At 37.1% G+C, this 15,324-nt stretch overlaps 1 protein-coding gene across 6 annotated transcripts in view; it reads left to right on the top strand.

The window, feature by feature from the left end:
* The window catches only part of ECPAS (Ecm29 proteasome adaptor and scaffold), a 96,786-nt gene that overhangs the window by 36,265 nt on the left and 45,197 nt on the right, over window positions 1–15,324 (top strand). For 5 of the 6 annotated variants that reach the window (XM_032306342.1, XM_032306345.1, XM_032306341.1 and 2 more), the window contains 6 exons: window positions 2,298–2,466; window positions 5,075–5,214; window positions 8,482–8,563; window positions 11,055–11,174; window positions 13,896–13,981; window positions 14,213–14,291. In XM_032306342.1, the coding sequence (XP_032162233.1) occupies window positions 2,298–2,466; window positions 5,075–5,214; window positions 8,482–8,563; window positions 11,055–11,174; window positions 13,896–13,981; window positions 14,213–14,291 (676 nt within the window). Of the gene's footprint in view, window positions 1–2,297; window positions 2,467–3,000; window positions 3,075–5,074; window positions 5,215–8,481; window positions 8,564–11,054; window positions 11,175–13,895; window positions 13,982–14,212; window positions 14,292–15,324 lie in introns of those variants that run through there. The other variant, XM_032306346.1, reaches the window with a different exon arrangement.

Raw genomic sequence — 15,324 nt, forward strand, 5'->3', positions numbered from 1 at the left:
TCCTTGGGGTATTATTTTTCATTTGTTACATACACTCATATAGTTCATGTGCTCTTGTGTCCTTGCCTTTCATGTTTTAAGAGAATACAGTTCTCTCTGTTGAGAATGCCTGCCCATCAGAAAAGAAGGGAAGAAAGAAAGAAAACAACAGCCAAAACAGCTGCTTTGAAAAAGCATCTCAAACTAACTTAAATGGCAGCTGTGTGTGTCTCTGACATAAATTTCTTGCCCTGGGCAGAGAACAATGTTTACCGGGTCCTTATTACGCTAACCATCCGTCTTCATTGCCGCTTTGTGTTTTTATCATACTCCTGACATGTCCGTCTTCCCTAATAGATTGGGGACTCCTTGAAGTCAAGAGCTGTTTTATCTAGCTCTGAGCCCTTGCACCAGTGGCCCAGGTTATGATCTGTCTGCTTCTAGGCTACTTACTTTCTAGGTTGTCTTTTTTTTTTTTTAATTTTTTTTTTGTTTGTTTGTTTATTTGACAGACAGAGATTACAAGTAGACAGAGAGGCAGGCAGAGAGAGAGAGAGAGGGAAGCAGGCTCCCCGCTGAGCAGAGAGCCCGATGCGGGACTCGATCCCAGGACTCTGGGATCATGACCTGAGCCGAAGGCAGCGGCTCAACCCACTGAGCCACCCAGGCGCCCCCTTTCTAGGTTGTCTTGCTGCCAGAGATGTTTATCTAAAATGCTGCTTTCATTATGTTTCTTCCTGATCGAAAGTGTACTGTGTACTGTCATCTTAGCATGTGCAGCCTCCTATCCTCTGTCCCCTCATCCAGATACAGAGGCTAATTTCTTTCCTTTCTGGTTTGCTCCCCTCCTGCCTCTCTAGTTTGGTGGCTTTATTTTCCAGACCTTGAAACGTTTCCACTATCTCTACCTGTTCATTTCTAGTACGTGTCCTGTCATTTCTTATTTCTCAGTGGTTTCTTTGTCATGCGATAGCATGTCCAATGCTGGCATATGTTACTACGTCAGCCTGCTCCACACGGCAGAGACTCCGTCTTACACCACCTGGTATTCTTCGGTCTTGTGCTTAGAAGGTGTTTGGTGTTTTGCATCATGTTAGCTGTTCAGTAATTACTGATTCATTTACTTACTGCCACCAGTCTTGCTTTAACTTAGAAATAAATAAAAACCTCCTTTTTCTAGTTGTTAAATTAGGAGGCAGCCAGAATTGGCAGGTGATGATGGCTTTGGTAAATAAACTTGGAAATCCAGATTTAACTTAGCACATAATGTCCTCAATCCAGTTTTTCTTACCAAATCCAAATTTAACTTAGGCACATAATGTACTAAGTCCAGTTTTTCTTACCAGGGGGAATTTGCCTTACTTTTATAAAAATATTAAAGTGATTTCTTAATAGTTTTCTTAATAGATGGACTTAAGATTGAATGGATATAGCATATAACTTATGTGGAATAATTTACTATGCCATCAGGATCTAAGTGTTATTTTTAATTTTTATTATAATGGGTATTTCATTTTAATATCCAGTCTGATAATTCATTAGCATAGAATTTTAGAGTTTTAAGGGACCTGAGTTAAATTTTTTTTCAAAATTTTCATTTTGTAGATGAGAAATGCCAGTTTAACCGGATCAAAATGAATTTATCAGAAATCTTATTTTTAATTTATAGAAGCTAAAAATGAAGATAGGATGGTAAATTAATAAGTAGCTACAATGGGCTTTGAATATACAGTGGGAGAAGCTCATCAATCTGGCTTTTCCTCTTTGAATTTTTTTTTCTTTTTGGGATGTTAATGTGTTTGTGTGATAAATGGTTTGGAGGTTTCAGTGGGTTTTCTAATGCAGGAATATAAGGAGAATTAAAGGTGAATTGCAACTTTAACAGAAATAGCGATAACTATAGATGTTCTTTCTGTGCTTTGGATCTAGAATATGTTTTGCTTTTTTTTTTTTTCTTAGCACTTCTTACAATCAGCTAATCTTTCTATTTGTCAACTTAAAACTCAAAGTGTAGTAGGTCCAAACAGCTCTTAAAGGGTTGTTTATACACTGAGAGCAAAATATTTATATTCATTGTTGGTAACTGTAATAGTTCATTTGTAACTAAGCTGAACAGATGGACTCATGGTTAATTTGCTAAAGATGTAAATACCCTTTTTTGGATACCTTCAGAATTTTTCTTTATGATGAAATTTTACTTTCAAGTATTCTAGAAAAAAATATCTGAGAGAAAGTATATAATTGAATGTATTAAATGTGCATGTAAATGTTTATGTATGTGTTTCAATTGGGAGGTTAAATTTCTCTTTCCCTTTCAGATATGTGTTAAGTGAATCCCAGAGTCGCCAAAATTCATCTTCAGGACAGGGTTCTTCTTCAAATAGTGGGGGAAGTTCTGGCATACCACAGCCTCCCCCAGGAATGAGTTTTTACGCAGCTAAGCGAGTTATTGGTGATAACCCGTGGACTCCTGAACAGTTGGAACAGGTATCACTGCTTTGTTCATACTGGAATTTGCCCCAGTACGCTAGCCTGAGGAGGTCCCCAGAAGCACGTCTACCGTAGTTCTTATGTGCTCATTCTCTCTAATGAAATAGCTTTGCAACGGCCGATTGACCTAATGTACTCTCTTCATTGTGGCAGTTACTTGTTAAAGCCCCAGGGAAAGGGAGGAGTGGGAAGTGCTCTTCAGTGCTCTTCACTGCATCCATGGTTCAAGGGTAAAATACAGCCCGCTTAGAAACGGAGTATGCTTAGCTTCTTTCATTTTCACTTTTGACTGTAGGTTTAATAATCTAGCTGTTTTGGTGCAGTTAAAATACAATTTATCTTAGATTATTCAGCTTCTTAGGGCTGTACATTTTGTTTAAAGTGAGGAACTCCTGTACTCACATGTGACAATATGGGGGAAAAGCATGACTCCCTTTTATATTTCTTGCTGGGAATTTAAAAATTGGCATTAAGCATTTTATTCTGGATTTAAACAGGACACAGATGTTCTCTGAGCAGCTTTTAAAAAAGACTGGTGCTCTACAGAGAAGTTGCCTCACTGTGTCTGTGTCATCAGGCACCTCAGGGAAGAACAGATGAGATCAGTATGTAATTATTTTGGAATTCAAGCAACATGGGTTAGTCTTCCAATCCTTCCTTTATCTCTCCGTGGCAGTCTCATTGATCTGATATTTTTTCTTTTTGGGAATGTGAGGGACCACTGATCAAAAAGCAGTGTTCCCCAGGAGAGGGGAAAAAGGCAAGTGGGGCATTGCTTCCACTTGTGAATTTATAGAATGATTTGTTCGGCGAGGGTTATGTTTGATTAGATTTGCTTCATGTTTTATAGATCTTCCTCCCCCCACCCCTTCCTCAACCATGATGTAAGTAAGAAAGAAAGGTAAATAGTACAGTAGTTACTCTTTTTTGGGTGTGAACTCTTTGACAGATACTATGCTGAGCACTTTGAATACCTTGTCTCATTTAATTCTTATAGCAGCCCAAGGAGGTAGAGAAATCATTTCATTTTGTAAAAGGAAGTGAGGTTTTGAGATGTACCTTGGTCTCACTTCTAGTACTAGGCTTTGAATCTAGGCCTCTCTGAGGGCTCAAGCTCCAAGTGCTGGAGAATAATTGTTAACATTAAATTGTAATCTTGTGTTGGTAATTATTTGCTAATACTTAAGGGCCTCTTCATGTTTTTTTGTCAATTTTATAGTCTAGTGAACCTAATGAACCATTTAGTTTCAAGGATGAAAGAAAATTTTGTTTTTATTTAAATAAAAATGGCTTTTATTTTTTCTAATGACAAAATTATGATAATGTAAAGATTCAAGCATACAGAATATTATAAAGAGAAGTTAAAAATTACCTGGAATCCTGCCACCCTAGTTTGTCATTCATCTACAGCCTACTCTGTGTGTGTGTGTTTGTGTGTATATATATAAGTACAGTTTTACAAATACATTTTTACATATTATATGTTACATTTACATACGTTTACATACATACAGTATTTTTGGTTTGCTTTTTCCATTTAAAAATATGTAAAGTTTTTTAAAAAGTCATCTTTTTAAATGTTTATGTAAAATTATGTGTAAACCACACAAGATTTTACCTAGTCTTCCTTCTACTGATGGGCATTAGTACTGTTTTCAGTTTTCTTTGCACATTTTTTTGTTTATATCTTCATGTAGTTAGTTTCCATAACTGTTCTTCTGTAGCTTCAGTAAATATTTGAGTTCTTTCTCTTGTAGCTCTTGCCACAGTAAGTTGTATTGAACAAGGGGAGGGAAGGCAAGCATTTTATGATCTGTTTATATACTTTTTAAAATTGCATCTGTTGTTATTTAATAATTATAAGCTCTCTCAATCAAGATTCATATGCATAAGAATTAGTATGTAACTGATTTCTAAAGGTAAAGATAGTTTTCAGGTACATTTGTCCTAAATAGAATTCTTTGTTGTGAAATTCATAGCTCCTTCACATTAATTAGAATCCCTCTTCAGTCTGTGTTTCATTTTAGCCATTCAGTTAGACTGAATACTGTTCGGTTAAAATTTCACTTGCCTTGACTTAGAGTGTGTTTGAAACCCTATTGTTTTCAGTCTGTAAGAATATTGAGGACTGAATGAGTATGTTAACAACAGAGTGGAACTCTATGGAATGTGGTTTAGTTCTTTTTGAACTGTCAAAACAATCCATGGAGCCCTCTATTCATAATGTACCACTCTCTTACCTGCAGGCTCCAAATTTGGACTTCAGTTCAAGGCTTTATCATTCTAGAGAGACTGTAACCTAAGTAGGAAGGCTGTGTATCGTAATGGTCTTCGAGTTGGAGAAACTTGGGTTTGAATCTTGTTTTCATCACTTACTATATGTCTTAATCTCTTAAGCCTCGCCTCAGTTTCCTCATCAGAAAAATGGACTGTTACTTATGTCATAAATTGTGAGGGTTAAATGAATCAATGAATATATGTTACATACAGTTCCCTGGCACATTGTAAGCCTGAACAGGAGCTGCTACTGTTGTTGCTATTAATTTCTGGTTGGTGGTGTTTGTCTCATTGATCACTGTTTCTCCCTCCCTTCATTTATCTGCAGTGCAAATTGGGTATAGTGAAGTTCATAGAAGCTGAACAGGTGCCTGAACTTGAAGCTGTTCTCCACCTGGTGATTGCTTCTAGTGACACACGCCACAGTGTGGCGACAGCAGCGGACCTAGAATTAAAAAGCAAGCAAAGGTAAACTACCTCCCTTTTCCCCTTTAAAAAATGAAAAGAGGCCACATTTTTAGAAGCTCACGTTTATTCTTTCAGGATTTTCTGTAATGAGACGTTCAGTTTAGGCAGTTATGAAATACTGAAATATACCTGAGCTGTAATAAAGACAGTTTGCTTAGGAGTGGGATTCTGTATAAGACAAAAGAAGTAAAGCTGTTTGGAAAAGCAGTTTAAAACTGGAATGTATTAGAGATGTTACCATGAGAAGTGAGACCTTTGTTGTCTCGGTAAATGCACTTAAAGAACATGTGTTAAGAAGAATGTCAAAGCCCAGAAGCTATTCATTTTTGATTCTTCCTCTGTGTCAAACCATTTACGATTGCTTTTTAATAAAGGACATGTAGGTGTTATGATTAATATGGTAAAAAAACAGGTCTCTTGTAGAGAGGTGCTAAATAACGATGAAAAGATACGCTGAATAAATCTTAATTCACACAGGAGAAAACACGAATAGTAATAGGCTCAGAGAAAATGTTTTGTGTGAGAAATCAAATCAGTGCAGAATAAAACACTCGTGTACCAGTTTGTACCCATTGGTAAATAAAATTGTGTTAACAGTTGAAACTCCATTTAAGTTTCTGTTGAAACTGCTGTTTCTACGTTCTGTTGATTGGCATTATAAGCTGAAATAATTTTTGGAAAGCACTTTGCAGTATGTAATGAATCATAAAAATATTTATAATCTTTTATGTAAATCTTCTGGGAATTTATCCTAAGAGAGTCATTCAAAAGAAAAAGATTATATTTAGAAAAATGTTATAGATTTGCTCATTATGCCATTTCCTGTAATTTTAAGAAAAATGGAAACAAATTCAAATTTCCACTCTAGGGAAGTAGTTAAGTAAATTAACTGTGTCTCTATATGGAATATTGTATATCTCCCAAAATAATTATGAAAGTAATAAAGCAATGTGTAAATTGTCCCCAAATAATGGCAAATGAATCCAGCAGAATAAAAATGTGTACTGATGTAAAACTGGAGATGTGGGAAGACTTAAAAACAACACAAGAAATTGAAGTTACTTGGTTGAAAACTATCACAGTTATGGAAGGGTTGTGTTCATTTGTTTTAATGTTTAATGTAATAACATGCTAAAAGGCATTGGAGTGCATATATTGTAGTTTTTCCCCTTCAAATCCCCAGAAAACGATATAAGTAGTTTTAACCGAGTGAGGAAGGTAACTTTGTAGTCCCTTAGAGGGCAGGTGAGGCAGCCCAGGAGAGGAGCACGATGTCCTGGGGTTAATCCTGGTCACGCCTGTCACTGATGGAGTGCGCCAAGGCTCCTGTAGCCCGCCAGGCCTTGAACTCTGAGGAATAAGAAAGCTGGACTAGATTGCACTTTAACACCCTGCCCCAAGTCTAAAATTCCTTCATGTTGCTTATAACTGCGTCCTCCTGGTATCATTTTCAAAGAATTTGTTTGGTTTTGAAGTATCAAAAAATCTTTCTTGAAAACCTCTCATTGTGTTTGAGCTGGCCTCATTCTTTACAGCATGTAGTGGATCGGATTGTTAGAAATATAAATGTGGTGCTGAAGTATTCTAGTTCGTTTGGATTTTGTCTGGTAGAACAAACGTGCACTTTTTCATAAGAGGAGTTTAACATTTTTAAGAGGTAAAAAGGAAGCTGAGAACCATATGTAGATATTTTCCCATTTTGCTAAAAGAAAAATCCTGAAGTGTGTGTTTAAGTGATGCATCTCTCTTTCGATCTTTTTTTTTTTTTTTTTTTTTTTTTTACCTGCCTACCTGCTGTACCATCTACCAGTTTTACATGCATAAGAAAGAACTGTAGAGGGGTGCTGGGTGGCTCAGTGGGTTAAGCCGCTGCCTTCGGCTCAGGTCATGATCTCAGGGTCCTGGGATCGAGTCCCGCATCGGGCTCTCTGCTCTGCAGGGAGCCTGCTTCCTCCTCTCCCTCTCTCTGCCTGCCTGTCTGCCTGCTTGTGATCTCTGTCTGTCAAATAAATAAATAAAATCTTTAAAAAAAAAAAAAAGAACTGTAGAAAAAGATACACCCAAATTAGTGGTTACTGAAAAGGAATAGAGAGGGATATGGTATACAGATTATAAATTTCTGTACATTTCTGAATTTTCACAACAGATGTAATTGAACTAGAAAGATGGCAAGGGTTTTGAAAAAATAGAGCAAACAGTGAGAATTATCCTTATTAGTTTTTAGTTTGTTTTTACTGTTAAGTTTTACTAAAGTGTCTTTGTGTTGTCAAAAAAACTCTACACCTGACATATTTATGGAAGGGAAGCAAAGGTGGAGCTTGAGGATTAGTTAGTAGCGGTCATCTGAGGAGAGTGTAGGTGAATGCAGATTACAGTAGAATGGTGGAACATCTTCCAGGAGAGGGGCCTTGTGGCTCTCAGAGGAAGAGGCAGATGGATGAACTGTGAAAGTAGAGATGGATGAGAAAACCTGTGAGAGCAGCTTCAGGAATGATGTTTGCACAGACAGAGTGTAGCTTGGAAGCAGAAGCAACGTGAGAAGGTAGTGTGGCACATCTCACTGGTCAGGTCAAGCCAGGGTTGCAGTACTGCTAGGTTTGTAATGTGACTGAGAGGGGCTGCCGCGGAGGGCGGGTGCCGTTCCCTAATCCTAATTCACCTGATGGCGGGACCTAAGCAGGACTAATGGCAGCAGGACGGCTGTGTAGAATTAGGTGAGGAAACTGCAAATACGCGCTGGCCGAGAAGGAAGAGAGAGAGGCTGGGGATCATAGTGACACAGTGTAAGAGAAATGAGATGGGCTGCCAGCTTCTTAGGGTTGAGGCTTTAATGGATAGGTTTTTTTTTTTTTTTTTTTGGTCACTTTCCTTATCACTTTTGGGTTTCCAGGTAAATTCAACAGAAGAAGGACGCTTGCCTCAGTTCTCTTTGAACAAGTGTACTATAGCTGTGCTCTGTCCAAACTGCCCCATGGCATTGGCCTTGAGCGTCCATTTTTCTTGTGTGGGTGTCCAGTTGGGCCATGGGTGTAATGACCTGTTGAATCAGGGTGGGATAAGCGACTTGCTGTATTTCTGTTTAAAAACTAAGGTTGGTCTGAATATAATCCCTTTCCTTCTCTTCTACAATGTCAGTTGCCCAGTTCCATTTGTGTATTTCTAATGTTTTCCTTTGGTAACAAATATTGGGGCTGTGTATTGTTTGAAATCATTGAAGTGGGACAAAACAAATAATTTTAACAAGCTGTGTTGAAACCTTCTATATAGCTTGATTGACTGGAATAATCCTGCCATCATTAATAAGATGTACAAGGTATACCTTGGAGATATACCACTGAAGACAAAAGAGGTAGGTTGCTTTGGTTTATTCTCACATCATCATAAAAAGCATTTGGTTGATATGAGGTCAATACATTTGAACTTTTTCTCCTAGTTATTTTGATTTATGCTGAACCTAGACTGTAGGAAATACTAGTTTTAAGCCATGTCATCTGGATGGATTAAAGTCTGGTAACCAGTTTATTTGAGCTGGTGGTTTCAATTCCTGTACTTAAATGATGATACACTGTCTAGATTAGGGTTCCACACACTTCTACTGCGAATTTTTAGGCTTTGCTGGCCATATGGTTCTGAGGCAGCAACCATTCAGCTCTGCCCGAACATGAAAGCAACCGTAGGCAACACATGAGGAGCGTGGCCAGATGCCACTGTAGCTTCATGGTTACTGAAACATGCATTTCATATAATATTCACATATCCTGAAATACTATTCTTTTGATTTAAAAAAAAATCATTTGAAAACATAAACCCTATTCTTAACTCATAGGCTTTATCAAGACAGATGGGCCCGCTGGGTAGTTTGTTGACCTCTGGTCTAAAATCTAGGACAGTAGGTGGGTTCTTCTGAAAACTCCAAGTAAGGTGTTTGCTTAGTAAGTTAAATTCTGTTTAGTTCACTATATTTAAAAGTGTGTCCACATTCAAATCCAGACATACAAGGATTATATGTTTGCTTGCTTGCTTTTTCAACCATAAATATTTGTTTTAAGAATCATAATCTCCCTCCTCCCCATCATACTATTTCCAATTGGATTAAATTGAGTGTGATGTGGCAGAAAGAGCAGTGAATTGGGAATTGGGAGCCTCCCCTTGGATTCTAGTCCTTGAGTGGCTACACATCATTGTACTAGGGAGGAGAGATTTGGCTAATCACAGAACTTTTCTTGGCCTCATATTCTTTGTGGAGAAAACAAAAGAGTTTGATTAGATCAGTGGTTCGTAGAATGTGGTTCATGCACCCTTGTCAGGTCATAAGGAATTTTTTTTTTTTTTTTACCGTGTCGATATTTGCAGTGGTGTTGTGCAAACAATGGTGGGTGTCACTGTTGGGTCCTCACATAAACCAAACTGTGTCACTGAATAGTACTAGTAGTTATTGTGTTCTTAACTGTCAGAACTCACGGTAAAAAAAAAAAAAAAGAAAGAAAGAAAAGAGGAAAGAAAAACGTGGAGAGAGTGAAAATGAAACTCCGCTTTACTTAAGAATATCTTTGATGAGGCGCCTGGGTGGTTCAGTCAGTTGAGCAGCTGATACTTGGTGTCTGCTTGGGTCGTGATCTCGGGTCGTGGGATTAAGTCCTGTGTCAGGCTTCGTGCTCAGCGTGGGGTCTGCTTCAGGTTCTCTCTCCCTGTCTTGCTGCCCCTCCTTCTCATGCATGCTCTTTCTCACTCTCTAAGATAAGTAAATAAATCTTAAAAAAAAAAAAAAAATAATGTTTGATGAAGCAGTAAAAATTACTTGTAGACTGAGAAACTGTGGCTATTGAGGTGTTATTTGGCAGATAATGTTCTTTAAACTGAAGAAATGAGGCTTCAAGAAAAACAATTCCTGTGGTTTATGGGCAGTGGTAAAAATTTGACTTTCAAGCAAACATTAGAATTTAGGGAAACTTGTGTCCATCACAATGAGCCTGACATTTTGAGATTTTTCTGATGAGATTGGTGGTGATAATAACATGTGATTAAAAAAAAATGTTTAAAAAAAAATGTTTTATAATGAAATGTTTGCTTAACTCATGAGCCAGTATTTTCCAAATGACCAGTGATGTTACAGAAGCATTACAATGGTAAGGGGGCCATTCAGTGGGCAACGTAGATCAGTGGAATTTAGTATAAGACTATATAAAAGTTCCGTGATACAGTTTCAAATCCAAATTGTAACGCCTTTAAGAAACTGTTGTTTATTAAGTCTTGCTGGAGTATCAAAGAATATCTACAATTACCCAAAAAGGCTAAAATCATCCCCATTTTTCCAAACACGTATCTTTATGAAACTGGGTTTGTTTTTTTTTTTTGACCCCACCCCGTGCCGGTTTTTTTTTTTTTTTTTAATGTAGTTTAACCAACACAACATACCAGAACAGATTTCTGAATGCAGAAGATAAAAGAATCCAGCTCTCTTCTATTAAGGTGGACAGACAAGATATTTATAGAAGATGAGAAACAGTGCCACTCAGTACAGTTTTTTGTTTGGGAAAATATAGTAAATTTTCTTAAAAATATGTTATTTATGAAAATGTATAAATGGATTTGTTATTTATTATTTAACATTATAATTTTAAATGAATTTTTAAAAATTTCTCATATAAATTTTCTCATATAAATATTGATAGGTGTTCCAGGGTAGCAAGAGCTCTTCAGAGTGTTTAGTAGTTTGTAAGAGTGTAAAGGAATCTTGAAACAAAAGTGTGAGAGACACTGATTTAGAGGCTCTCTCATGACTCTTTTCAGTGAACAGTAATTCTGAACTGCTGAGTTAAAATTAAACATATTTTTCACAGGGAGCAGTTCTGAAACCAGAGCTGAAGAGGGACCCCGTCAGTACAAGGGTTAAGTTAAAGATTGTCCCTCATCTCCTTCGTTCTAGACAAGCTGCAGAAACGTTCCCAGCTAACATCCAGGTAATTCATTCTTTCCAGAGAAAGATGGACTGTTTACAACTCTTATGTCTGTTTAATTGCAGAAAGAACTGCATTAATGGATATTCAGGAGGTATGTTGATATATGTAACAAGTTTAATGAGATTCCATCTTGTTTTTCTATTTCAGGTTTAACTGCAGACATGGTTAAAATTAAAAAAAAATTTTTTTTAACATTCAACTTAAATGTATAATGACTGTCCTTTTAAACTAGTGCTTTCTGGGTGGCTCTTCTCCAAAAATGTTTTTCTTAGGCAACCAAGTTTCTGGTGGTCAGTTTAGTGGAAAAATTCAGTTATCAAGTGTCATCCTTAACGGAATCCCTACGTATTGGTAGTGGCCATATTCTCTGGATTCTGCCTCCTTAATGTCTTTATCTCCATTTACCTAATGCTGATGTTAATTGGGGCTGTCCCTTCTCATTTTGGTCATCACAGTATCGATCTTGTTTCCCTTCCTCTCATCTGAAAGACAGTCTGTTTTCTCTGTTGCCACCGGAGTTTCTGTTGCGGTTGGAAATGCTTGTACTCTGATTGTATGGGACACCAGTCCCTCTGCCAGAGCTCCTACCTTTTATCCAAGTGGTGACCAACTCAGCTCAGGTAGCAGAGAAATTGGAGTAAAATTTTGTCATAGTTATTTGCTATAGATCCTAAATAAGCCTCAGGGGTTTTTTTGTGTGTGTGTTTTTCTTTCTTTTTCTGTTTTTCTTAAAAAAAAGTCTTTTTCAAATCTGTAAAATGGGTGTAATACAATAGCAGCTTACTCAGAACACTATCATAAAGCCTGAATGGGATCATAGAAAGTTGAGCGCACAGTGGCTAGGACTCATTCAGTTACCACGTTCCTAGTCACTGCTGACAGCTTAGCAGTTATTTCTCTTCTGGTCTCCTCTCTCACCACTCCCTTACCCTGTACCTTATGCTCCAACAAAAGATTGTTTTCTTTAAAGACACTGCTTTCATGGCTCTGTGTCTCTGCTCGTGATGCTCCCTTTGCTTGGCAGAGCTCCCCTTCCCCCTTTAGCGTGGTAAACATCTACTCATGTTTCAGGATTCACTCCAGCACACCACCACCTGAAATGTTCCCACTTCCTGCCACTCCTCTTTTTCAGTCCCAAAGTGAGAACACTCCCCATCGCACTCATTGTATGGAGGATGTAGCATCTCTCCCCTTTAAGGCTTATTTTGTTGAAGTAGCTACTTGCTCCTCCTCCTTGATGATAAAACTTTTATTCCCCATACCTGGCACTCTGATATATGACTTTGAAATATTCTGTGTCTCTCATAAATGTAAAATGATCACAGAGCTTCTGTCATTTCTTTTTCATTATTGGTGTTTGCAAGCACTGTTTCCCAGATAGTGTCGATAATTTTGCTTCAGAAAATTTGGTGTAGTAACACATTACATGATAAGTAGCTAGAATTTTGTGACAAAATATTCATAGACGTCCTGTAGATGTGTACTTCCTTTGTAGTTATTTATATGTTTTCAAAATAAATCTGGCTAAAATGTGGTGTATTCAAAGACAAACTCATTGTCCCTCACACACATTCTTTCTGTTCTCATTTTTGATGATTACATTACTGTTTTCCTATGTAATTGGCCTCACCCCTCGTCTTCCCCACTTATCAGTCATAGAAATCCTTCAAGGTATCATTTGTGAGCGTCTTCTTTCTTGATACCAGTGGCTTTAACTAGGCACATATTAACTTACCTTAATTTTGAACTTACGGAAGTACCCAGCATAATCCTTTGCAAATAATATGTGCACCATGAATTTTATTTTTTCTGATAAAACATTCGTATTCTGATTAATTCATTTTCTTCTATCTTACCATATTATTCTATATAATATAGAATTACCAGATAAATTTTCTAGAAATCTTTTCCGATTAAGGTAGCATGTGATTACGTATTGTCCTGTATCATTTTTAATGTATGTACATTTTGATCCCCAAGGAGATCGAGTGTCTTGGGAGCAATGCTTGTCTCTCTGTATCTTGCAGTGCCTGGCTAGATTTGGTTACCCAGTAGGGCTCAGTCCTGTTCAGTCACATGTCATTGTTAAGTAAGATCAGAATACTGCTAGTAGTTTTCGGAACCAATGTGAGGAGATTTTTTTTCTAAGTGTAAGACTATCTGTCCCATAGAAGGTGGGAATTTGAGGAATTTAGATTTCTTCGACATTGCTGTCTAATATCTGAACCTTCTGGATGCTGTACAGGGCTCACCTGCGAGGTCTTTGGCCATCTAGGCATGATTACAGAATATATGGAGCACCTCTATCCTGACTACATGTGTAGAATGCTTGATTCTTGACATTTTTCATGAAGCTTTTATTATAATTTGTTAGGAATGGCTGACTCCATGTACTTAATGAGCCAGAGTGACTTTATCTGCTCCTGTCGCCTCTGTGATATGAAGTGGCAGACTGAGGGCCCGCTGTGAACTCTTGTTTCTGCTGGTAGATCCACAAGTTTTGCAGACTGTCCCGATCAACCACTGTGTTTGCTATTCCACAGACTCCTGATTGGAGCTATGTTGGTCGGCTAAAATGATTATCTGTATTAAAAAGAACTGCGTTAATTTTGAATAACAAGGAGGTACTGCCCAAGATCTGCTGTTGAATCCTGACTAATATCTGAGAATAGCAAATTGCTATTACAAATTGGTGTTCTTGACATTGTCCCTTTCTCATAGGTGGTATATGACGGACTTTTTGGTACAAATACAAATTCAAAATTGAGGACATTATCCCTGCAGTTTGTGCATCACATTTGTATAACGTAAGTTTTTTGAAACTATCTGACTGTAAAATTTCAAGCTATTGGAGTGATCAAGTGATTCGAGTATTTCTTTCTTACCAAAAAGAAACCATGTTTGCTCATCTTAAAAAAATTTAGGTTTTACTAGATTATTTCAGTTGTGTTTCTAATTATTTTAAGTCATCATCTGAAAAGATATGCTAATAATGAGATTCTTATCTTGCTTTGTGTATGTGTGCTATTTTTTTAAAGTTGCCCAGAAATCAAGATTAAGCCATTAGGTCCAATGCTTTTGAATGGCCTCACCAAGCTAATCAATGAATATAAAGAAGTAAGTGACTTGTCTTTTAAACACTATTGATGTTTTATATTTAAAGTATTTTCTGTTATCAACCTTTCTGGTCTACATGTTTGTTTAGTTAGTTATAGTTGGCTATTTTTCCATCAATTCTTTAACATTTTTACATGAAGTGGTGTGAATTTCAGAAATTACTGCCATCTTTTGCTTTTTTGCTTTTGGAATTAAGTGTTAAAAATACAGTACGAATTTTGAGGGGTCTTATTGCTTCTTTAAATAACATCTTCTAAAGCAATTGCATTTTATTCTGCTTTTAGGCACTGTGCAAAAATGGAATGGAAAGAATTACACTTTATTTTATGATTGGTTTCCATATGGATGTTTATTTGGGTTTGCTTGTATTTAGAAATAGTGTTAATTCTTAAGGGCTGAGTTTTTACCAATTCAAAATTCTGTAAAAACATGCATTCAGTAAGTTTTTGATTCCTTGAGCTAAGTGGGATGAGGATTCTTTGGAATGTAGGTTTTTGAATCCCCTTTGTCCTTGCTGTGTCACTCTTACTATCTTCATTAGTTCGGCTGAATTTGCTAAAGAAAGTAATGTTTCAAAAACTGTAGTCAACATTATTTTCCCAAGTCTTAACTAAACATGAATGCATGTTTGCAGTAGCGTAGAAATTAACATTCTGCCATTTGGAGTTAGAATTGAGTTTGAATCCTGGTTTTGTTCTTCGGTGGTTGCTTAAATTCTTTGGAGCTCTGTTTTTTAGTAGAAAAATGAAAATAATACCTCTTTGTTGGATAATTGTGAAGATCAAATGAGATTATACACAAAATTCCTCAGCACACCGAATGCACTTCAGTAGGTATTCTTATTAGTGAAGAGCTGTTCAGTGCTGTGCAGTGGGGCTTTGGCAGCAGTGCTTGGCCTGGCTGGCCTCTTGTACTGAATAGTGCTTGTATGGTTTTTTAGGCCTAGGGACCCTTTCAGAGTATTTTTATGGCATAGATAGTCAGATGCGTGGGATGGTTGGTAGAAATAAAAATGCTTTCGGGCTTTTAGGGG

Source organism: Mustela erminea, chromosome 12, assembly GCF_009829155.1.
Source record: "Mustela erminea isolate mMusErm1 chromosome 12, mMusErm1.Pri, whole genome shotgun sequence".
In the NCBI taxonomy this organism is placed as follows: domain Eukaryota; kingdom Metazoa; phylum Chordata; class Mammalia; order Carnivora; family Mustelidae; genus Mustela; species Mustela erminea.